This window comes from Rhincodon typus, chromosome 24 (assembly GCF_021869965.1).
Source record: "Rhincodon typus isolate 14 chromosome 24, sRhiTyp1.1, whole genome shotgun sequence".
Lineage (NCBI taxonomy): Eukaryota > Metazoa > Chordata > Chondrichthyes > Orectolobiformes > Rhincodontidae > Rhincodon > Rhincodon typus.
Window position 1 is genome coordinate 35,415,175 of NC_063355.1, and position 24,085 is coordinate 35,439,259.

At 40.4% G+C, this 24,085-nt stretch overlaps 1 protein-coding gene across 1 annotated transcript in view; it reads right to left on the reverse strand.

Annotated features, from left to right (window-relative positions):
* Window positions 1–499: 499 nt before the first annotated feature.
* fam222aa (family with sequence similarity 222 member Aa) overlaps window positions 500–24,085 on the reverse strand; it is a 201,180-nt gene continuing 177,594 nt past the window's right edge. Inside the window, exon 3 of the mRNA XM_048611181.1 lies at window positions 500–3,116. Within this exon, the coding sequence (XP_048467138.1) occupies window positions 1,852–3,116 (1,265 nt within the window). The 3' untranslated portion in view covers window positions 500–1,851. The remainder of the gene's footprint in view (window positions 3,117–24,085) is intronic.

Below are 24,085 nucleotides of genomic sequence, written 5' to 3' on the forward strand. Positions count from 1 at the left end.
TTCCACATGTTAGAGGGTTGACATTTCTTCCATCATAAGATGCTTCGTACCCAACATAAAATCTTGTTTTGTTCTCTTTTTTGAAAAAAATCAATTAGAAGATTTTTAACCCTGCATGAATTAATGTGTAACAATTAACTTAAAGCTTTAATCATCCAAATTATCTTGCCAGACATTAAATAGTATAGAAAATAAAAGGTTATGCAATTGCAGTGGTGATCTAAATACTTACAGCTTGTAAGATATTGAACAATTAAAAGAAAATGTGTATTTTCTGGCAATATATGTGGAAACTGCAAGCCACAGCTTATTACAGTGCTTCAATATTTTTGGATTAAAATACAAATCTGTTAAAATAATTTTGACTAATTTATCTAGGCAACTTGTCTTGGTTAAGTGAAAACTTGCTTTATGACAACTCTATGAAATTAAAAATTGATGTTTGGAATTAAGAACATGTAATTATGGTAATTTGATTACAAAAGCCAAAATTATTAACTCAAACACAAGATGCAGTGTTAAGATTCCTTTTACTGTTGTTTTAAGGTAGCTGCTGAGTGGTGGCTAGTAGCAAATTTAAGGAGTGCGGGGAGGGAGAATACACTTATCAAAGTATTAATGGCCCTCCGAGTCACCAGAATCCTGGTCATGCAGCACTTAATAGCTAATTGAATAATAATATTAGAAAGTACCAGAAGCAGCAAAAGTTATTTTATATTTGATGGGAAAGAAGTGGGAGAAGCAAGATAAAACACTATCTTGTGGTTCATAGTGAGGTCCACAGCAAATATCAACGTAGGCTTTGTATCGGTGCCAGCTTGACTACTTGCAGTAATTTGGTATGGCCTACTATAATTTTACAGTTGCCAAATATTACAGTTTCTCAGTAAAGCAGCTCTCCATATCGGGATATTCTGCAATGCACAAGAGGACTTTCTTTTCCTCCCCCTCCAACATAGAAAGTTAAAACAAAAGGGCCAGTATATACACACACAATCTGCTTTTGTAGGAATGTGCTCTTACAAATTCATTTACATCTAATGTGTTTCCTCGTCCTATGGAAATATCAATAAATGTGTAGCACATTCTTCTTGAGTGCATTTATCAAGACCATCAACCCTTATACCTTCTCACAGCTTGTTATGCTATTTTAGCACAATGTGGGTATATATTTCATTACAAAAACACTTTAAAAACTAGCAATTCCCTAAAGTGAAATTATCTTAATTTTTTTAAAAACTTAAAAGTATAAGTTATTTGTTGTAGCAGCCAACACAATTAAAATTGCAAATAAGAGTTAAAGAATTAGGTTCAAGTTTTCCAAGTTACTTTCTTTTATAATTTTCTGGTCAGTCCCCATGTTTATCTTTATTCCAATACAGTGCAATAACGACTCTCCACTAGGATTTAGGCAGTAGCTCATCTTTTGAAACCACAGCAAATTGAAGATGACAATGATGAAGCGACCATGGCGAGGATCCTGGGACTACATGGTCACAGAATTCAGCGCAGGATTCGAAATTTAAATTTTTCTGCATGCAGACTCATCAGCAGACATGGCAAAGCTTTCTGCACATTTCTGATAGCATCTTGCTCTCTAGTGTCCAATGCTAATCCCCAATCCCCGTTTTATTGTAATTTTTTTTAAAAAAGCCATCCCTTTCATTGTTGACATCGGTAGATTCGATACTTTTGTCCAAACCAAACTCATTTCACCATCTTGTAATCCCTGGAACATTTTAAACACTTGACTTCCATTTGCCTTTGATTGCTGTATTGAGGCTGGAGGCTTGTGTGTATATCTATAAAAGATTTAACACTATCATTCTATTTTTTCCAAACTGCAATTCTCTATCTGTAAACAGGTAGTCGAATGTGAGCATTTTGGTGGTCCAATAATCGAGGTACTGACACAGTCTCATATCCTTTACCCAACATTTGCTCTTTAATGCAGGGAGGGTGAATGTCATTGATCAAATATTCCAGTGACTGCAGACTACTGCTGAGGATAGAGGTATTACACAGCGTTCTACTTGAGACACTGGTGAGCCCATCTGAAGGATGAACAAGGTCACGGTGGCCATTTGTGAGGTCCTGTGGGTTATAACAGTCACTGTCTGGTGTCACGAGTACGCTGTTCCAAGGGGCAGCCAAATACTGCCCCGTTGAAAAATTGCAGTGCATGCCCACACAGTTCAAGGGAGATGAAGGGACTTTTTCAACAGTAGGTGCCAAAGTGTATGGTCGTGGGACACCACAAACCTCTGGTGATTTACTTATTATTCCCCCACCACCACTGCCAGAATATATACGGATTTGTTGTTTCTGTTGCCATAGTAAATAATCCATTCCATCTGGATAGGCCCCAGGTTTAGGACCTGCTGCAGAGGCTAAACCCGAAGCAGCTGTCAACTCTGCTCCTCCACGGCATTCAGACACAACATTTCCAGCATACATCACACTTCCATTAATCATGCTAGTAAAGCCATTGACTGTATTGCGGCTGGCTACTGTGATTGGACTTGGATTGGTGACAAGAGAGCCTTGACAGACTGCAGTTGAAGCTTGTTGTGATGCCTGAGCCTGGCATTGCTGGTTGATCTGGTAGATGATACTTTGAATTGAAGGGAGATTTGACTGCTGTAGAGCCAAGCTACGTCCTCCTATAGGAATAACAGATGTGGCAACCGTTACATTAGGTGGAGCAGGTCCTTCCAAAGACTTCTGGCCATTGTGGTAACTTGTTTGCCCAGTACACGATTGACTCTGCGCTAAAGTGCTTGGCACCGGGTAGGATCCAATGTTGCCATTTCCAACTTGTGCTGGGGACATTCGTGTCCTCTTGCCATCTGTGTTTTTCACCACACTTTTACTGTGCACCTTCACAATTGCTAAAAGACCCTGATATCCTCCAGACTGTGTAGGGTATGGACTGTATCGTTGTCCTGTTGTATCATAGCCATTTACAGTCCTGTTAAGGTGTTTATGCTGAGGAACCCTGATATTTGTAGGAAAGATCTTGATTGTTAGTGGGCTGTTAGCCACCTTCTGGGCATAAGCATCAAGTTCAGCTGGACTAGGATACCTTGGAGAATGCGTGGGTGCGACTGACTCACCTGAAACAGAATATAATATACAAAATTAGAATAAAAAAGGAAAATTGTTGAAGTCACATTTCTGGTGCCTCCCTTTTGACATGCCTATTAACAGGCAAACGTGACAGTTTTATAACGTTAATATCCAGTAACACATGCATCTAAGATGATAAGCTCCTGATTTCACAACGTATCATAGAAAAGGAAAACTCAATCATGTCATCCTGACATGCTTATGCAATACAATGGCTAGCTTAAGACGGACACAAAGCAGCATGGGAACAGATCATCTATCAAGTAGGAAATGGTAACCAAATGGTGAAATACCTAATTGTTATGGAAGAAGCAGGACGTGTGAAATAGATGCCAAAATATTAACGGCCTCAAAATAATAGAGTTTGATTCACCGTCCAGCGGGAGTGTGGGAGCAGACAGCCCAGGACGGCTGGCAGCGAGAGTGGGAGCAGGCAGACTGAGGTGGTTGGCGGTGAAAGTTGGAGCAAGCAGACCAAGGCAGCAGCAGGAGGAGGAGCAGGCTGCAAGGCAGAGAGAGCAGGCAGCCTGTGGCAGCGACAAGAGCAAAGGTCTAGCCCTTGTGAGGAGTGCAAGCCCAACTTGGCCAGGTGCTTATAGACTGTTGTGTTGAACTGTTAACTGTATTTCTTTGTTTTTCCACTTTTTAGTAGTAAGGATTGTAATGTTTCACTTTTTAAACTTTTTTCCTTATTTGTACCTAGAACTCTGTACCTAGGTATCTTTGTACCTAAAATGGCGCCATGAGTGGCGGCTTTCACTGTACTTACGTGAGTACATGTGACAATAAACCTAATTCAATTGTGAAAGTCTGAGTTTATGGGTATGAAGTATATGGATAGGCAATGGCTTAGTGGTATTATCTGGATTAACAAACCAGTGATAATGTTCTGGGGATCCAGGTTCAAATCCAGCCACAGCAAATGGTGGAATTTGAGTTCAATAATAATCTGGAAATAAGAGGCTGACAATGACCATGAATCCATTGCTGAATGTCAGGAAAAGCCCATCTGGTTCACAATGCCCTTTAGGGAAGGAAACTGTCATCCTTACCTGGTCTGGCCTACATGTGACTCCACACCCATAGCAATGTGGCTGACTCTTAACTGCCCTCTGGACAATTAGGAATGTGTAATACTGCCCATATCCCATGAACGAATAATTAAAAAAAGATTTTATTCTGCTTGAAGCTAAAATAATCAGGAATTGTACAATCTAGGAGTTGTTATCTAAAACAGTTACTAATTTTGCAAAAATATATTTAGATTCTTGCGTAATTAAAATGATAAACATTTTGAAATTTTTTTTGCTTTAAAGATTGTGGCCTTGGCAACTGATATTTGCAGTGGAGTACATTTGTGGGATCTGGTACGGGCCAACAGTCAGTCACAGATTTAAAAAATGACATGTAAAAGCTAAAATGTCAATGCTATGGAAAATAAAGTTGAAGTACAGTGATAATTTAATATTTTACCCACTTGTTCGGAAAAGAATTTGGAAAGTGATTTCATTTGGATTTCATTCAAATCCAAGATGATGGTGGAGTAGGACTCCTCACCTGCAGCTTGTCCACTCTGTACGTTTCTACTCTTTTTTTCCTCTTCTCATGCTTTTTTTCCCTTCTTTCTTCTTACCTATCTCCCATCCTTGACTTGAGTGAAGTTATCACAGACTCTGCCTCAGCGCGGCTCCTGGCCTCAAGAGCCTCGACGTTAAGCCAGTGCAGACTCCCAGGTTTGAGAGCCTCGAGGTGAAGCCAGCGTGGTCTCCTGGACGCGAGGTGAATCTTGAGCAGACTCCTGGCCTCAAGATTCTCGAGGTGAAGTCTAGTGCGGTCAGGAGGTGAAGGCCAGCATGGATTGCAGGCTAGATGCCAGCATGGACTGTGTTGGAAAGACTGTTATCCTGAACATTTTTTTTTCTTCTAATTTATTCCTTTGATTTTGTACTTTTGTACCTAAGATGGCACGAAGGTCTGTAAAGCTGGATTTATTTTTTCAAATTTTTTCTTAAGAATTTGTACTTAAGAATCTGTACCTAGGTACCTTTGTACTTAAGGAACAAAAACAAGTTGCTGGAAAAACGCGGCAGGTCTAGCAACATCTGTGAATAAAAAAATCAGAGTTAACATTTCAGGTTCGGTGACCCTTCCTCAGAACTGTTCTGAGGAAGGGTCACCGGACCTAAAACGTTAACTCTGATTTTTCCTTCACAGATGCTGCCAGACCTGCTGAGCTTTTCCAGCAGCTTCTGTTTTTGTTCCTGATTTACAGCATCCGCAGTTCTTTCGGTTTTTATCTTTGTACTTAAGATGGCGTTGCAAGCAGCGACTTGTAAACTTTTCACTGTACTTATTGAGTACATGTGACAATAAAACTAATTGTAATTTTAATTCATTAGGAAATTTGCTTAGTGGAGTTTCCATGCAAAAGACAACAAGAACACAATCCCTAAAACTTTCCTGTGTTAATCTCTCTTTGATCAGACTATTCACTAGTCTCTGCAGCTCCTCTGAATCAGTTAATTCACTAACTCATGTATTCACGGTTTTAAAATATTTCCTTAAAGTCATCACTTTATTCTTTAAAATTCTCTCTTCCTGTTCAGTTTTCACCCTTATCCTTTTGAATGTGCTATAACTTGTTGATACCAGCAACTTTCAAATGATCTGCTTAAGTGATCATCGCACAACAGTGCCCAGGGCCAATAACAGCAGGATTTGACAAGACAGACCAGGTTACTCAATCTTGTTGGAGGATCAGTGGACTCCAACATTAACTCTGTTTTCTCTGTACAGATGCTGCCAGAGTTGCTGAGATTTTTCAGCAATTTCTGTTTTTGTTTGTTTCAATCTTGACCTTGCCTGATGCCTGAAGCTCAGCAGGATTCAATGGAGGGCAAAAAGGAGTAGGAACCCTGGCAGTTTTTCCCCATTTCAAACAGGTGAAATGGCAAATTGTGATCTCCTAATGTTGCTTTTGAGATTTGCAGACTTAATATAGAACAGGAAACAAGCATGAGGCTTTCTAGTCTGTATGACTTAGTGCTATCAGGTGCAGTACCTTTATCCACTAGACCAGCATGGTAACTTTAATCCAGAATGACATTTGGTACAAAACAAAATTAGATGGCGATTTTGAGTTTTGTTGTTTCCTAGGACTTATAACAGATGACTGAATGTACGAGAGACTAAAAGGCACAGCTTCAATAGATCTAAATTTACAAGAATCTCTTCAGTACTCTTTGTAATTCATCAAGATTAATTGCACAGGCAGTTTTCTGCCTTACATAGATAATTGTTTTCATAAAAAAGCATGTCACCAATTTGCTGTGTTAAACTCAGAGGTAATGCTTTTGTTTTTAAATTTTTTGTTATGAAAGTGGATTTGCATCTGGATTATCACAAAGGTGGCCTACTTCCACCCATTAACATTGTCCCCATTCATCCCAACTTAATCCTTCAATTGCTGGAATTCTCGTGAGCACTTTTGTTAATTTCAAACTTGACTATATCAAAGATTTTCTGGCTGGCCTTCTCGATCTTCTAAACTTCAACTCATCTCAAACTCTGCTGCCTGTAGCATTATGTGGATATCCAGTCACCCTTCTTCTGTCTTCACTGGCCTACATTTGTTTCTTGTTTTTAAATTTCTTAGATCCAGAATGCTCGTCTACAGGATTCCCTTTATGGCCTCAATCATTTTCTAATCTCAGCTTCAAAGTCTGGATTTCCCCACATGAACGCCTCTGATTCTTCATTCCCTCCTTCTTTAATATTTCTTTGATCCAAGCATTTAGTCATCACACCGAAATGGCATTAATAGATCTAACAAAGTTTTGCTTTCAGTCAGCAGTTATCAGAGCAATATTTCAAGCTTAATTTCAAAACTTTGTGCGTGGGAAATCGCATCTCACAAACTTGATTGAGTTTTTTTAAGGGCATGACCAAAACAATAGATAAGGGCAGTGTGGTAGATGGGTCTACGTGGACTTTAGTAAAGCCTTTGACAAGGTTTCACATGATAGACTGATTAGTAAAGTTTGATCACATGGGATTCAGGACAGCTTGTCAACGATACAAAATTGGCTTGATGGTAGGAGACAGAAGGTGGTGATGGAGGGTTGGTTTTCAGACTGGAGGCCTGTGATCAGCGGTGTTCTGCAGGGATTGGTGCTGGGTCCACTGTTGTTTGTCATTTCTATAAATAGTTTGGACGAGAATTTAGGAATAATGGTAAGTAAGTAAGTTTGCAGATGACACCAAAATTGGTGGTATAAAGGGGGGTGAAGGTTATCTAAGAATACAAAGGGATATTGACCAATTGGGCCAATGGGCCAAGGAGTGACAGATGGACTTTAATTCGGATAAATGGGATGTATTGCATTTCGGTAAGACAAACAAGTGCAGGACTTGTACAGTTAATGGTAGGACACAGAGTAGCATCGTCGAACAGAGAAACCTAGGGCTTCAGGTATCTAGTTCTAGACGACATGAATGTACAATTCAAAAATAGTGAGAAACAGCTGAAATTTATGATTAATACACATACTAAAAAGTACACTCCATCACACCAGGAGCCATTATCAAATCAACTATTCAGTAGTGCCAATGTTCTGCTGTTTTTAGAAAAATGGGGAGCAATTAATTCCATTAAACTGAGCTAGACTGGCAGAGAATAAGGACTGAAATAGACCTATATCCAGTTAGCAGTCCAACCTGCTCCTACATTTGAAATCACTTCCCTTGTCACACACAAATAATTAAAATGATGACAGCACTTGCATTTAAAAGCTTTGAAATATTGAAATTTTATATAGAGAGATTTACAAAAATATAACTAATGGAAATAAACTTTAGTATGTTTCCCAAAGTGCCAAAGATGTTTTCCGGTAGTCTGATATTTTGTAATTTTCTAACAAATTAGATAGATGTTGTTAACCGCTAAATAAATTAATTGCTAAGGGTGTTGCATTGTAACATTTAAGGATTTGTAGTCTATTAGATGTTCATAATGTGTCAAAATAGCTTTTTGTGTAATCAAATTGTGGCTAATAACAGCATAATCATTACTAAGGTTTTGGAGTGGATCTGTAGCTCGGGTGGGTGTTGAGATTGGTTGGCTCGCCGAGCTGGTTTGTTGTTTCGTTACCGTGCTTGGTAACATCCTCAGCGCAGCCTCTGATGAAGCGTCGGTGTGTTTTCCCGCCTGGTTTTTAAACTCTGGGGTCCGTTGCGATGGATTGCCTCACTTCCGGGTTTCCTCTGTAGTGGAACGTATATGGGGTCGAGTTCAATGTGTTTATTAATAGCATGCTTCGTGAAGTGCCATGCTTCCAGGAATTGAACAGGAATATTAATAAACACATTGAACTCGACCCCATATACGTTCCACTACGGAGGAAACCCGGAAGTGAGGCGATCCATCGCAACGGACCACAGAGTTTAAAAACCAGGCGGGAAAACACACCGACGCTTCAGCAGAGGCTGCTACCAAGCACGGTAACGAAACGTCGCGGAACAACAAACCAGCTCAGTGAGCCAACCAACCTCAGCATAATCATAGAATCCCTACAGTGTGGAAACAGGCCCTTCGGCCCAACAGGTCCACACCGCCTCTCTGAATAGCATCCCATCCAGACCCATTCCCCGAATTTCCCACGTCTAACCCACATAACCTAAACACCCCTGGACACTGTGGGCAATTTAGCATGGCCAATCCACCGAGTCTGCACATCTTTGGACTGTGGAAGGAAACCGGAGCACCTGGAGGAAATCCACGTAGACACATGGACAACGTGCAAACTCCACACAGACAGGGTGGAATCGAACCCGGGTCCCTGGCGCTGTGAGGCAGCAGTGCTAACCGCTGTGCCACCATGCCGCCCATGAACACTGTAAACAAAATTAATTGTGTTGGACATGGTACATTCACAGGTTTATCATTTAAGAAACTCACTTGAAAGCTGCTGCACCATAAACCACACAACGGCTAAAAATACCATACAGGGAGGGAGACTACCAGGCCTGAGTGCGAGAGGGCACGCGGGAGAGCGTGAATGAGTGGGAGAGTTTGTGCACATACGCACGTGTGGGAATGCTGCAAATGGGGAGAGATTGTCAGCAAAGCGGAAAGGGCAATAAGAGTCTGCAAAGGGAAGGAGAGGGGCTGAAAAGAGGATGAAATAGGAGTTGCAGACGGAGACAGCAGTTTTAAACGTTTCAACAAAATACTTTTGTAACTAAGAACCAGGAAAACCAAGGCAATGAATTCCTCACAAATGCATCTATCTCAAGACTGCAGTAGTTCAACAGCTGCTCGATGGGGCAAATAGATTCATTACCTTTTAGTGGACTCCACATCAATTGGATACTGTAAATTTTCATTTATAAGGATTTGTTTTTGCATGTTATAATTTCTCACACAATGTAATTTTTTTGAGGTACAGTGACTGTGTTCAAGTCAAAAATGCAATTCTTGAGGTATGACCTAACCAGTAACAGTGTGTCTGGAGAGATGACATGTTAAAAAATAAATTTGCTTCTAACTTATGAGACAACAAAATAACTCCGTACCATACAACATGCCGTAAGAAGGAAAATTCAGCTTAAGTAGTCAGCAACTCCAGCATATCATCAATGAATCAGATACTATTGTGCAGCCCACAAAAACACTTGAGCAAGAGATAGATTTTACACAGAGGAAAGGATGGAAAAGAAAAAAATTGTGCATTACCTGGAGGAGTATTTAGTGTCATTGGGATGTATATATTTAATTTTCGATGAAGCATCAGAAATGTTACTGCAATGTCTCTTGCACCAAGAAGCAAAAAAGTGTTGTCTAATTGCAACAGGTGTTGAGATATTTAAAATTAGGTCCAATGACAAACAAATCATTTTCAAGTTTGTGAATGTGATACATTGTAAATCACAGATATGAGAGGGATTGCAGTCATCCAGCTCGAGCATATAGAAGACAACCGTACACAAACTACACAAGTCTGCACGGATAGAAGTGTAATTTATTATCAGAATTATCCACACTACCTGTTTTTGGCTCCATTAAGAATAAAGTTTAAACAAGGAAAATTAGGTGCAATGTGCAAAATCTAAATATATAATATAAAAAGACACGTTTGGATCAGGATCCAGATCACTTTTTGATTATAATTTCTTCAGAGTATCTGCACTAGGTTCTTGCATTTCTTCTTGAGTGTTCCCAATTTTTCCGCATTGATCTAGTTTTTTTTTGGTAAGTACAGAAAGGCATTAACATGTTGAAGAGGCTACATAGAGAAAACCAAAAGGCCTTTAGAGATGAATGGGTAAGTGACACTTACACAAGTAGAGAGAATAAGTTGAGGAATTAAAGGTAGAGACTATTAAGAGAAGATGCAAGTGTCCGCTGGGATACAACTGAATTCAGTAAGGTATAATCATAACTCAACTTCACAAAATAACATTAAATATCCAGCTTTGATCAACTTATAATCTTAGTGCAATGACTTGCAGGGTTATCGACAACATATAGGAAAATCCTAGCTCTAGTGCAAAATTATACCGCCAAGTCCCACTGCTGAACCAGGCTTGGCTAAATCAACCTTCTAAAGTGCTCCAGGTTACTACGAACATGACTGACTCCTTTATGCAATTACCATGAGTGCCACATAGAAATTACTTGGCTTTATTTGTCTATCACTGAATGTCTCACCTTGGAGAGATCTTGCCCTGGATAGCACGGTGAGCTCCATAATTCACTACAAAATGTGTGAAAATTCTCCAGAACCCTTCTGACTGCAGTCAAATTTAAAGATAATTCCATCAATTGAAGCTGTAGAACTTCAGCACTAAATCTTGCTCATCTGCACTCCAATCAGCATGGACCAACTCCCTGATACTTTGTCCCTAACTCCACATAATGCTTTCCATTAGCTGTGATCCAGAGACTAAATTCACTTAGCTAACCCTAACTAAATGACAGATGCCTAATCTACATTACAATCCAAAGGTATATCACAGAATATTCTGTGATATGCAAAAGATGCTGATGCTGGAAATCACTGTTGTCCAATAAAGTGCAGCAAACTGACAGTATAAAAATAAGTCATAGATATTGTTAGCCATTTGATCTCTATACCGATATTTGCACAGACTGCAAACGTGTACTTTAGCTTTTGTATCTATTTACAAGTACAATGATAAGACCAAGTAGATATTACAAGTATTCATTTCTGATTATAGTGCACACTATATCTAATTGGTACTTATTGATTTCCTGTTAAATTAACAAATAACAAGGATTAAAACACTGGACCTCAGGACCATGGAAACATCAGCAATACTGTATGAAGAGGGAAGTGGTCATTGTGTTTAGCTGAATCAGACCAATTGTTCTAGACCAGAAGAAAACAGGTTTACCCAATGATGGAGGCGTGCCATGACAAAGGGCATCGAATCATGATCTGGATAGAAAGCAAGGGTGGATTTAGACTGTATAAAGAAATAAAAATAAAGAAAATAGTTGTTTTAAAGAACTGAGGCATGTGCTACTGGAACCTCCAGTTAAGGATACATACTGAAAATTTTCATTTTTTTTTGCGACTGAATTGAAATTTGTTGTAATAGAAAATGACAGGAAGCCACTTTTTACACACAAAGTTACTTGTTGATGAAAAGTTGATAATTTGGAGAAACCTTTGTACATTTACATTGAATTTAATAGAAAAATTTCAATTGGTTCTCAGGAAAAGAAAGTGCATCAAAGCTTTAGATTAGAATCAAGTAATTAAAAAAAAGTTTATTTTTTAAACTTTGGTCAGTTGTAAACCTGGTGTGAAAAGAAATCATTCCTGGAGAGGTAGAGTATAAGATTATGGTGATAGTCATGGATATAATAGAAAACCATAAATCAAAAATCAAGAATTACAGTTGCAGAGAATTGAAGAATTTGAGGTCAAAGTCTTTGTTTGCTGGATCTCTCTGGCTTCACTGAATCACTGCTGGTAGGTGGATAACTTTCACTTGTACTGGATGAATTCTGTAATATTTGCAGCATTTCCCTGATAGATTATGAATGAAATTGTGTAGTAAGCTTTTGAACTGATGGAAGAGTTGCACAGTTCTGACATTTTGGCACACCTGGCAGAGAATGGGTTGAGGTTGAGTTTGGAGAACCTGGTTTAGTCATTGTGGGTAGACTGGTCATGACTGGTTGAAATTCTGTCTTTGACAGACTGCTGAAAATATATTCAAGTAGAATGAGAAATAGCAGTTACTGATTATTCTTTGAAAAAAAGGTGATGGAAACAGGCAAAAAAAAAATTCAAGCCAATGCAGTAAATCATTGGCAGTTTGAGCTACTGAAAGAATAATGCTTCTTATTCAGAGATCATGCACTTCATGAATGTGGGCTGTCTGACTCTGGGGAAACACTGGAATGCTTGAATGACCGTACTACAGCCAGAGAATGTCTTGATGAGAAAGTCAGGATGGACAATTACTCAGAAATCAAAAATGAAGCTTGGGAATGTAACTTGTTCTCTCTCACCAATACCAATAATCATCTAACTGAACTGACCATTAAACTACACTGAAAAAGACACTTTGTGACCTTGTATGTTATTCACCAAAATTTCAGGCAAAGCTAAGAAGTGTTAATTCAGCAAATGTAAGATCATGAATTACTCATTTCACTTATTTGCTGGGTTATGAGTTGAGCATGATTATACTTCAAAATTTCCTGGAAAAATGTGAGAAGGAATTTCCTGATTGTGATTATTTCAACCAGGTCTTTCAGTTTATGAAATACTGGGAACTTCCATAAACTTATGAAACAGTCTCTATTGACATGAAATTGAAAATGGATTTTCTGATGCTGTAATATGACTAAATGATCGAAATTGACCACGACCAAAAAGTGTTTGAGATCAGACATCTGGTTTTGAGAACTGTCACTAAACAATGTATTCTTGTTTGTCTTAATTTAGATGTGCAAGTAAACATTCTCAGCAGTTATGACTTGCAAATGCTGGAGTAAAGTTTAGAAGCTGCACCAAGACATGATTTTGGCAGAATTCCAAATTTTGGTGAAAGAAACTGCAACATTTCAGTGAACGATGCTTGTAGCATTCGAATCAAGTTAAATGATTTGACGACACAAACCATCGTGAAAGGGTATGATTTAGTGGCCATTATAGAGATATGGTTGCAGGCTGGTCGCGACTGTGAATTAAATATCCAGGGGTATTAAACTATTCAGAAGTATAGACAGGAAGGAAAGGGAGGTGGTGTAGCTCTGATATTTAAGGATGACATCAGGACGGTATTGAGAGATGACGTAGGTTCTATGGAGAAAGAAGATCAAATCAACTCGGGTGGAAATTAGAAATAGTAAGGGGAAAAAGTCACTGATAGGTGTAGTCTATAGGCTACCAAATAATAACATCATGGTGGGGTGGGCAATAAATAAAGAAATAGTTGAGGCATGTAAAAATGGTATGGCAATTATCATGGGGGATTTTAATTCCCATATTGATTAGTCAAATCAAGTTGGTTGAAGCAGCGTTGAGGAGTTCATAGAATGTATCAGAGTGAGCAAGCTATCCTAGATTTGGTCCTGTGCAATGTGACAGGAATAATTAATTGTCTCATAGTTAGGGATTCTCTTGGAAGGAGTGATCACAGTATGGTTGAATTTAGGATGGAGGGTAAGAAGGTAAAATCCAATATCAGTGTCTTGTGCTTAAACAAGGAGACTACAATGGGATGGAGGAGTTGGCTAAGGTAGATTGGGAGCAAAGACTACATGGTGGGACAATTGAGGAACAGTGGAGGACTCTCAAAAAAGGAATTTTTCACAGCCACCAGCAAAAGTATATACCAGTGAAAAGGAAGTAGGAAACGGGATAATCAGCCATAGATAACTGAGGAAATAAAGGAAGTTATCATACTGAAAGCTAATTAATACAAAGTGACAAAGATTAATGAGAAACCAAAGGATTGGAAAATCTTTAAAGATCACCAGCAAGCCACGAAAAGAGCTATAAAGAAAGACAAGATATATTCTGAGCTAGTTTACTCTCAATCTAAAAACAAGTAGCAGAAGTTTCTACAAATATGTAAAACAAAAAAAAGAGTGGCTAAGGTAAACAACAGTCCTTTACAGGAGGAGAAGGAGGATTTAATAATGGGAAATGAGGAAATGGCTGAGGCGTTGAAGAGGTGTTGTGTGTCAGTCTTCACAGAGGAAGACACAAATAATATGCCAATAATTAGTGACAAGGAGGCTATGGCGGGTGAGGTCCTAGAAACAATTATTATCACTAAAGACGTAATGTTGGGCAAGCTAATAAGGCTAAGGTAGACAAGTGTCCTGGCTCTGATGGAATGATTCCCAGGGTACTAAAGAGATGGCAGTGGAAAACAACAAATGCACTCATGGTAATCTATGAAAATTTTCTGGATTCTGGGGCAGTTCCAGCAGATTGCAGAATAGCAAATGTGAGGCCACTATTTTAGAAAAAAAAGGAGGTAGACAAAAGGCAGGTAACTGTAGGCCCATTAGCTTAACTTCCATAGTGGGGAAAATGCTTGCACCAATCTTTAAGGAAGAAGTAGCAGACATCTGGATAGAAATTGTCCCATCGAGCAGAAGCAGCATGGGTTCGTGAAAGGCAAGTCATATTTAATTAATTTACTGGAATTCACTGAGGACATTATGAGCGCAGTGGACAACAGGGAACCACTGGATGTGGTGTATCTGGATTTCCAGAAGGCATTGAAAAAGGTGCCACACAAAAGGCTGTTGCACATAATAAAGGTGCACGATGTTATGGGTAATGTATTAGCATGGATACAAGATTGGTTAACTAACTGAAAGCAAATAGTGGGGATGAATGGGTGTTTTTTGGTTGATGATGCGTGGCTAGTAGTATGCCTCAGGGATCGGTATTTGTACCACAATTGTTTACAACTTACATAGATAATTTAGAGTTGGGGACCAAGTGTAGCGTGTCAAAATTTGCAGATGACACTAAGACGAGTGGTAGAGCAAAGTATGCAGAGGACACTGCAAGTCTGCAGAGGGATATAGATAGGTTAAGGAGTACATTGGTGTTAAATGTGAGGTCACCCTTTTGGTAGGAATTACAGCAAAATTGACTAATATTTAAAAGGTGAAAAATTGCAAGAGTTTAATCATAGGGAGGTTGTGCTGCAGCTGTAAAGGGTGCTGGTGAGGCCACACAGGAGTACTGTATACAGTTTTGGTCTCCTTACTTGAGAAAGGATGTACTGGGATTGGAGGGGGTGCACAGGAGTTCAACAGGTTAATTCTGGAGTTGAGAGGGTTGGTTTATGAGGAGAGATTGAGTAGATTGGGACTATACTCATTGGAATTTAGAAGAATGAGGGGGAATCTTATAGAAACATAAAATTATGAAGGTAATAGATAAGATAGAAGCAGGGACTTGTTTTCACTAGTGAGTGAAACTAGAACTAAGGGGCATTGCCTCAAAATAAGGGGAAGCAGATTTAAGATTGGGTGAAGAAGTTCCTCTTCAACTCAAAGAGTTGTGAACCTGTGGAATTCCCTGCCCAGTGAAGCAGTTGAGGCTACCTTGTTGAATGTTTTTAAGGTAAAAGGTAGATTGATTTTTCAACAGTAAAGGAATTAAAGGTTATGGTGAGTGGGCAGGTAAGTGGAACTGAGTCCACCATGATCTTATTAAATGGTGGAGCGGGCTTGATGGGCTAGATGGCCTGCGCCTGCTCCTATTTCTTATGTTCTTATGTTCGACTAGGTAGTAAAGAGAAACAATGCCTTCAGACCAAATAAAAAAAGCATCAGAACCTGGTTGGGGTAAGCCAAGAAACAATCAATCAATCAGTTACATATTCTGTTCCTATCTTTTCAGGAACAAATCAGTAAGTAATAAAACACTACTGCCAGAAGTCGGATAGTATGCAAGACAACAAGGTGCAGGGCTGGATGAACACAGCAGGCCAAGCAGCATCATAGGAGCAGAGAGGCTGACGTTTCGGGCCTAGACCCTTCATCAGAAAAGGGGGAGGGGAAGGGGGTTTTGAAATAAATAGGGAGAGAGTGGGAGGCGGATAGAAGAGGGATAGAGGAGAGGATAGGTGGAGAGGAAACAAACAGGTCGAAGAGGCGGGGATGGAGCCAGGAAAGGTGAGTGTAGGTAGGGAGTTAGGAAGGGGATAGGTCAGTCCAGGGAGGACGGACAGGTCAAGGGGGCGGGATGAGGTTGGTCGGTAGGAGATGGAGGTGCGGCTTGAGGTGGGAGGAGGGGATAGGTGGGAGGAAGAACAGGTTAGGGAGGCAGGGACGAGCTGGACTGGTTTTGGGATGCGGTGGGGGGAGGGGAGATTTTGAAACTTGTGAAATCCACATTGATACCATTGGGCTGCAGGGTTCCCAAGCGGAATATGAGTTGCTGTTCCTGCAACCTTCGGGTGGCATCGTTGTGGCACTGCAGGAGGCCCAGGATGGACATGTCGTCTGAGGAATGGGAGGGGGAGTTGAAATGGTTCGCGACTGGGAGGTGCAGTTGTTTGTTGCGAACCGAGCGTAGGTGTTCTGCAAAGCGGTCCCCGAGTCTCCGCTTGGTTTCCCCGATGTAGAGGAAGCCACACCGGGTACAGCGGATGCAGTATGCAGTTTGCTTTTCTCCTCAATAAGGAATGTTTTATGTCCACAGGAGGGTTGGTGAAAAGAAACACCACAACAGATATGGTTAAACATTTGGTCTCAATGTGATAAGGAAACTAGTAATATCACTAGGTACAAGAGTGGAGGTTTACTGGAGCAGTATTAAAGACACATTTTATCAGGGCAATTTCATAGATGTTTAACATTGTTTCTTGACTACACCGCAATGAGAACATGCTCCTAACTCCAGCAATAAATCAACAAGCATCATAATGAACAAGAAATGTGACGGATACAATTTTACACATGAAAAAATGCAGTTCAAAAATAAAATTAAACTGGTGATACAATAACTATTCTGTCAAGTGAGCACATTGTTGAAACAATAGAAATAAATAGAAATTGCCAAATCAAAACTTTTGGAAATCTGCTTTATGATAAAACGCTGTAAAAACACATTTATTACCTTCATCTTTATTATTTTGCGTTCTTTCCAAGTATTCAGTGGACCATAAACCATGGAAAGTGAATAAATATTCAACATCCGCACCATACCTGAAGCAAAGTAGATGTCTAAAACTTGGGAGGAAATTAAACTGCAGGACCATGAAAGCATTGGCCCATACTCTAAGCTAATAAAAAAGTTTAAGAATTTTAATAAAGGTTTAAATAACATCGGAGTTATAAGACCAAAAGGATCTAGGAGCAGAAATGGGCCATTCAGCCCAATTGGTCACCAATGAGATCATGGCTAATCTAATAATCTTCAACACTATTTTCCTGCTTCCTCCCCTACATCACCTGTTTCGCTTACTGATTAAAAATATCTCCATTTCAGCCTTAAATATACTTAATGATCCAGTCTCAACAGCCCTCTCCGTAAGGACTTCTACAAATTCTCTATCCTCAGTGCTGTCTTAAACGTGCGACCCCTTATTCTGAGATTATATCGTCTGGTCCGGTACTCCACCACAAGGGGAAACAATTTTTTGGTGTCAACTTTGAACTGTCAAGTTCACAAACAGTCTTGTATGTTTTCGTGAGGTCGCCTCTCTTTCTTCTACATTCCAACGAGTACAAGTCAAATTTCCACAACTGCTCCTCATAAGACAGCATCTTTGTACCTGGTATCAGCCTAGTGAACCTTCCCTGGACTGCCGCCAAAGCCTGTATAATCTTTTCTTAGATAAGAAGCCCAAAACTGTTCACAGTATTCCAGCTGTGGGCTGACTAGTGCCTTGTATGGTTTTAGAAATACTTGCCAACTTTTAAATGCCATTCCCTTTGAAATAAAGGCCAACATTCCATTTGCCTTTCCTATTACCTGCTGAATTTGGATACTAGTTTTTTGTGATAGACAGACAAGGGCTCCCAAATCCCACTTCTGTACAATTCTACAGTCTTTCTCCATTTAAATAATCTTCTTTCCTTCCTACCAAAGTGCATAACCTCATATTTTCACACATTATATTCTAACTGGCAAGTTTTTGCCCACTTGCCTAGCGTGTCTAAATCTATCTGCAGATTCATGTCATTCTCACCAGCGCCTCCCCATCTATTTTTGTAATCTGCAAACTTGGCTATAATACATTCACTTTCCTCAGCCAAGTCATTTATATAAAAAGTAAATAATTGTGGCCCCAGCACTGATCTCTTTGGCATACCATTAGTTTCAGGTTGCTGTCTTGAACACGTCTCTTCATTCCAATTCTGTCATACAGTCATAAAGCATGGAAACAAATCTTTTGATCCAACTCATCCATGCTGACCAAATTCCCAAACTAAAGTAGTCCCATTTGCCTGCATTTGGCCCATATTCCTTTAAATCTTTCATATTCATGTACCTGTCCAAATGTCTTTTAAATGTTGTAACTGTACCACTTCTTCTGGCAGTTCATTCTACACGAGTGAAAAGATTGTCCCTCAGGTCCCTTTTAAATATTTCTCCTCCACCACTCCAGTGAAAGTCCCAGCTTACCCTTATAACTCGAACCCTCCAGTCCTGGCAACATCCTGGGAAATCCTTTTTGAACTCTCTCCAATTTAATAATATCCTTCTTTGGCAGGGTGACCAAAAGTGTACACAGTATTCCAGAAGGAATCTCAATGTCCTGTACAGCCTCAATATGATGTTCCCAACTCCTACACTCAATGGTCTGAGAAATGAAGGCAAACTTGCTAAATGCGTTCTTAACCGCTCTGTCTACCTGTGATGCAACTTGCAAAGAACTATGAACCTATGGGCTCAGGTACAACAATACCATTAACTGTACAAGCCCTGCCCTTGTTTGTTTTACCAAAATACAACCTCACGTTATCCAAATTAAACTCCATCTGCCACTCCTCAGCCCATTGGCCCAATTGATCAAGATACCTTTGTAATCTTAGATAACCTTCTTCACTGTTCACTTTATCACCAATTTTGGCATCATAAGCAAACTTACTAACCATGTTTCCTAAATTCTCATTTATATAAGCAACAAACAAAAGTGGACTCAGTAATGATCCCTGCAAAACACTACTGGACACAGGCCTCCAGTCCGATACAGAGCCCTCTACCACCACCCTCTATCACCTACTGTCAAGCCAATTTTGTATCCAATTGGCACTCTCTCTCTGAATCCCATGTGATCTAACTTTACTGTCTTCTGTTAGTTAGTTAGATCCTTGATCCACAAGACCATAAGACATAGGAGCAGGATTAGTCCATTCAGCCCATCAGGTCTGCATTGCCATTTGATCATGTCTGATCTGTTTCTTAACCCCAATCTCCTGCTTTCTCCCTCTAGCCCTTGATCCCCTTAGCAACCAAGGACATATTACTGTCTTAAAAAGACTGAACAACTTGGCCTCCAAGCCCTCCTTAGCAATGAGTTCCACAGATTCACCACACTCTAGCTGAAGAAATTCCTCCTCATCTTAGTTCTAAAGGGTTATCCCTTCACTCCAAGGCTGAGCCCCTGGGTCCCAGTCTCTCCGACCAGTGGAAACATCACGTCTACTCTATTCAGACTTCTCAGTATTCTCTAAGTTTCAATCAGATCCACCACTGCCCACCCCCTTTCACCGCACCCCCCTCCCAAAATCCTTCTAAACTCCACTGAATGCAGACCAAGAGTCCTCAACTGCTCCTTATATGATAAGCCCTTCAACCGGAGGACCATTCTGGTGAACCCCCTCTGGACCCCTCACCCCCAATGCCAGCATGTCCTTCTTTAGGTATGGGGCCCAAAACTGCTCACAATTCTCCAAATGTGGTCTGACCAGAGCCTTACACAACCTCAGCAGTACATCTCTGCTCTCGTTTTCTAGCCCTTTTGAAATGAATACCAACATTGCATTTGCCTTCGCCTTCCTAACTGTCAACTGAACCTACATGCCCACCAGAACATCAAATACAAGAGATCCAGTAGAGTAGTAATTCATTAACTCTGAATTAAACTAAAAAGTTTATGAACAATACTGTTTTATGCATAAACATGTTATCAGACAGGTTCAAATGGTGAAGAAATTATCTGGAAAAATCAAATTAAGATCCTAAATGGGAAGCAACGGAAAGCCTGCCTGGATATAGTCTCTAAATGACTTACTGAAACTGCAAAGGATTTTTCTCATTAAAAATAAACAGAAGGGGCATAGCTGAAATGGCTACTGGCTGGATGAAAGTGGTTTTCAATTGATTTTGAACAAATACTGGAGGTAATGTAGAATGGGGGATATCAAGAAGTGTGATTAATTTTCTAGAACATCAATTACAACGTATGCCATTTTCTGCTTTGAAAGCCAGTTTAAGATCCACTCCACTTTACCCAATAGAGATAAATCTAAATATCCTCCAGTAATGATGGTGACCTTCATCTAACTTTTAAATGGAAGGATATCATTTGAAACATTTCTAATTTGCAGTATTTAACTTTGTTCCCCACTCCACACCAAGCTAAGCCAAGCCATCTCTTCCTTGGAAGAATGAGTTGTTCTCCTAAGGAACTTCAAAACCAATTACATAGAACATAGAACAGTACAGGCCCTTCGGCCCATGATGTTGTGCTGATCTAGTATCCTACTAAGATCAAACTACCCTGCATACCCTACATTATACTAACATCCGTGTGCCTATCTAAGAGTTGCTTAAATGTCTCTAATGTATCTGACTCCACTACCACTGTTGGCAGCGCATTCCACGCAACCACCTCTCTGTGTAAAGAACCTACCTCTGACATCTCCCCTATATCTTCCTCCAATCACCTTAAAATTATGTCCCCTTGTAATAGTAATTTCCGCCCTGGGGAAAAAAGTCTCTGGGTATCCATTCTATCTATGCCTCTCATCATCTTGTACACCTCTACCATGGCACACTGGGGCTATTGCTATTCTACGACACAGGCTTTTTAGCTGCAAAGTAAAAAGAAATACAGGAGATTCTGCTTTCTTTTATAGATTGTGCTGATAATTAAAAGACTTTAACAATTCCTCAATCTTACCAAAAATACGCTCAAAGGTTATTTGCTGCAGTTACTAACAACTCTCCTGTAAGGATAATTGAAGTTACCCTGCCATTCTTCTCAAACAGAAAACCAAAATCAATGGATGTCACCTCTGGAGCTTGATATTCAGTTCACTGCTGCTATATAGCGCAAACCGGTCTTTGAAAATAAACAGAAATTGTGGGTAGGAGAGACTGTGGTCTGTCACTGAAATTGTATGAGCTGCTGATGAACAAAACCTGATCAAGTAGGTTTAGTGACATATGAAACTACTGGAATACAGCCTATTTACTGTAGATTTTGTGTAGGTGCCTTCATAGTTGGTGAGTTCATTTTGGAAACCAGTGTGGTCGACATTCAAATGCATCGGTTAGACCACTTTTAAAAAAAAATTGTTCCTGAAAAATGTTGGCGTTGCTTGCGAGGCCAGCATTTATTGCCCATTATTAATTGCCATTGAGAATGGTAGTAAGCCATCTTCTTGAACCACAATAGTTATGCAGATGCATCCACAGTCCTGTTAGAGAGGAAATTCTAGGATTCTGACCCAGCAACAGTGAAGGAACAGCAAATATAATTCCAAAATAAACAGAATTCTGGAAAAACTCCGCAAGTCTGGCTGTTCTGATGAGTCATATCGGACTCGAAATATTAACTCCATTTCTCTCTCTCCACGGATGCTGCCTGACCTGTTGAGTTTCTCCACCATAATGCATTTGTTTCAGATATCAAAAATCCATAGGATACTTTGCTGTTATTTTAATATAATTCCAAGTCTAAATAGTCAGTGACTTGCAGTGTATCTTGCAGATGATGTTTTTGATGGTGGTAGAGAAATGCATTTGGAAGGTACTGTTGTAACAGGGTTGGTGATATTCTGCAATAAATCCTGTAGATGATATACACTGTTACTATTACGTTAGTGGTGGAGGGAGTGAACGCAGTGGTAGTTGGTTGCTTTGTCCAGATGGTTTTGAGCTTTGAGTGTTATTGGGAGCTGCACTCATTCAAGTAAGTGGGGAGGTCACGGATACAGTAATTGAAGATAACAAAACTGAGCATTTATCACCACCAATGCCTGAATCCCATTGATTTCAAATCTGCTAAGGCTCCTAGATACCATACAGTCAAAGACTGCCTTGATGCCAGGACACCCATCTCTAGGATTCAGCGGTATTGCTCATTTTAGCACTAAGACTGTAATGAAATTTGGCTGGGGACCAGACATGTGGCTTTTTCATTTACACTGAACTCATCTCCATAAATCTTGCTTTCTCAAGCCACATATTTAATCAACATTGCTACAATTAAGGGAAGAGGATTAATCTGAACTGAAAATAAGGAAAATATAGGGCCGAATCTTACCAGGCTATGAGCAACATGGGCTATAGTGAGATAAGTGGTAGAATCTGCGAGATGGTCATCTTGAGGTTGAGAACGAGATGTTGCTGCTGCAACTTCCCTGCTTAGCTCAAGCAGCACGGTGAGATTCTCAGCTGAGAGCAGCAAGTTCCCACTTGTTAAATGGGCCAATAACAGTCCAACCTGCCAAGGGTTGCGATTTTACCAAACTTGCTGTTGGGAGGACTTGACATGAAAGCCAGAATAGGTTCTTGGCAGGTTTGACTCATTGCTGGCTCCAAAAAAGCTCCACGTTAGGCACTGGAAGCTAACACCTTGGGTATGCTGCAACAGCATTGTCCACATACACACACATCCAAGGACACTGGCAACTGACATGTGCCAGTTTCTACGAATCCTCATGCCACATCTCCAATCCATGCACAGAGATAGTAAGAACTGCCGATGCTGGAGTCAGAGATACTCCGAAGGAGGGTCCCGGCCCGAAACGTCAGCTTTCCTGCTCCTCTGATGCTACCTGTCCTGCAGTATACCTCCAGCTCCACACTTATCTCCAATCCATGTACAGGATGCTTCTGCAGTTTAAAGCATCTTGGGCTGCAGTGGGAATTATGATTGCAATGCCACAGTGACACTGTGCTCAGGGTCATGCATCCAGCTTATGGACTGGACAAGACTGCATCTCTGGGCACTTTGTTTGTTATCACAGTGCTCCCTCAATCGGATCCTACCTGGCTACATAATCCCCTCTTTGCTTTTGTGCACTTTGCCCTTCAGCCAGAGACATCTGGCTCACTGTCTTGCATTTGACCTAGATACAGACACAAAGCAAAGAAGCTTGCCACGACTGTCAGCAGGCCTCAGTCCAGTTAAGGAGAGTAACCTTTGCTCAGACAATCCAGGTGCAGTAAGTCAAGTGTAGCCTCTGATACCAGTTCAGGCCTGCTGGTCAGAATGACGATCATCTGCTCAATAGGGCAAGTAGCCGAACAATGGACAGCACACCAACCTGCCTGTCTTGATTCTTTCTGCCCTATTGTGGCCTGTTTTACTCCTGGAATGACAGACAGACAGGTATTACGGAAGATGAAGGGAGGTGGCACAGCTTTTATTACTTGTGCAGGTGGGGTGCAAGCAGCAAAGAGGGACTAAAGGGTTAGTTTGGGGTGGCGGAGTGTGATGAGGTAAGGCATTGCTTGCATCATTGAGAGTGGTAGAGCATTAGCCTTGGTAGGAGGTGAGTTCATTAGCACAGATAGAGAATGTGTGAGAAAGTGTTGGATAGAACACTGACATTTACGCTGCCAGAGTGGAGAAGGACTTTGGTCTTCTTCCTACAATGCTAGGCATTCCTCCAGGTGGTTGAGATTGCTTCAACATGGGTGGCAACCTCTGACTAGGCAAATGTACTCTGGTGTCATGGCCTCCATTGCTGCTTCCAGGG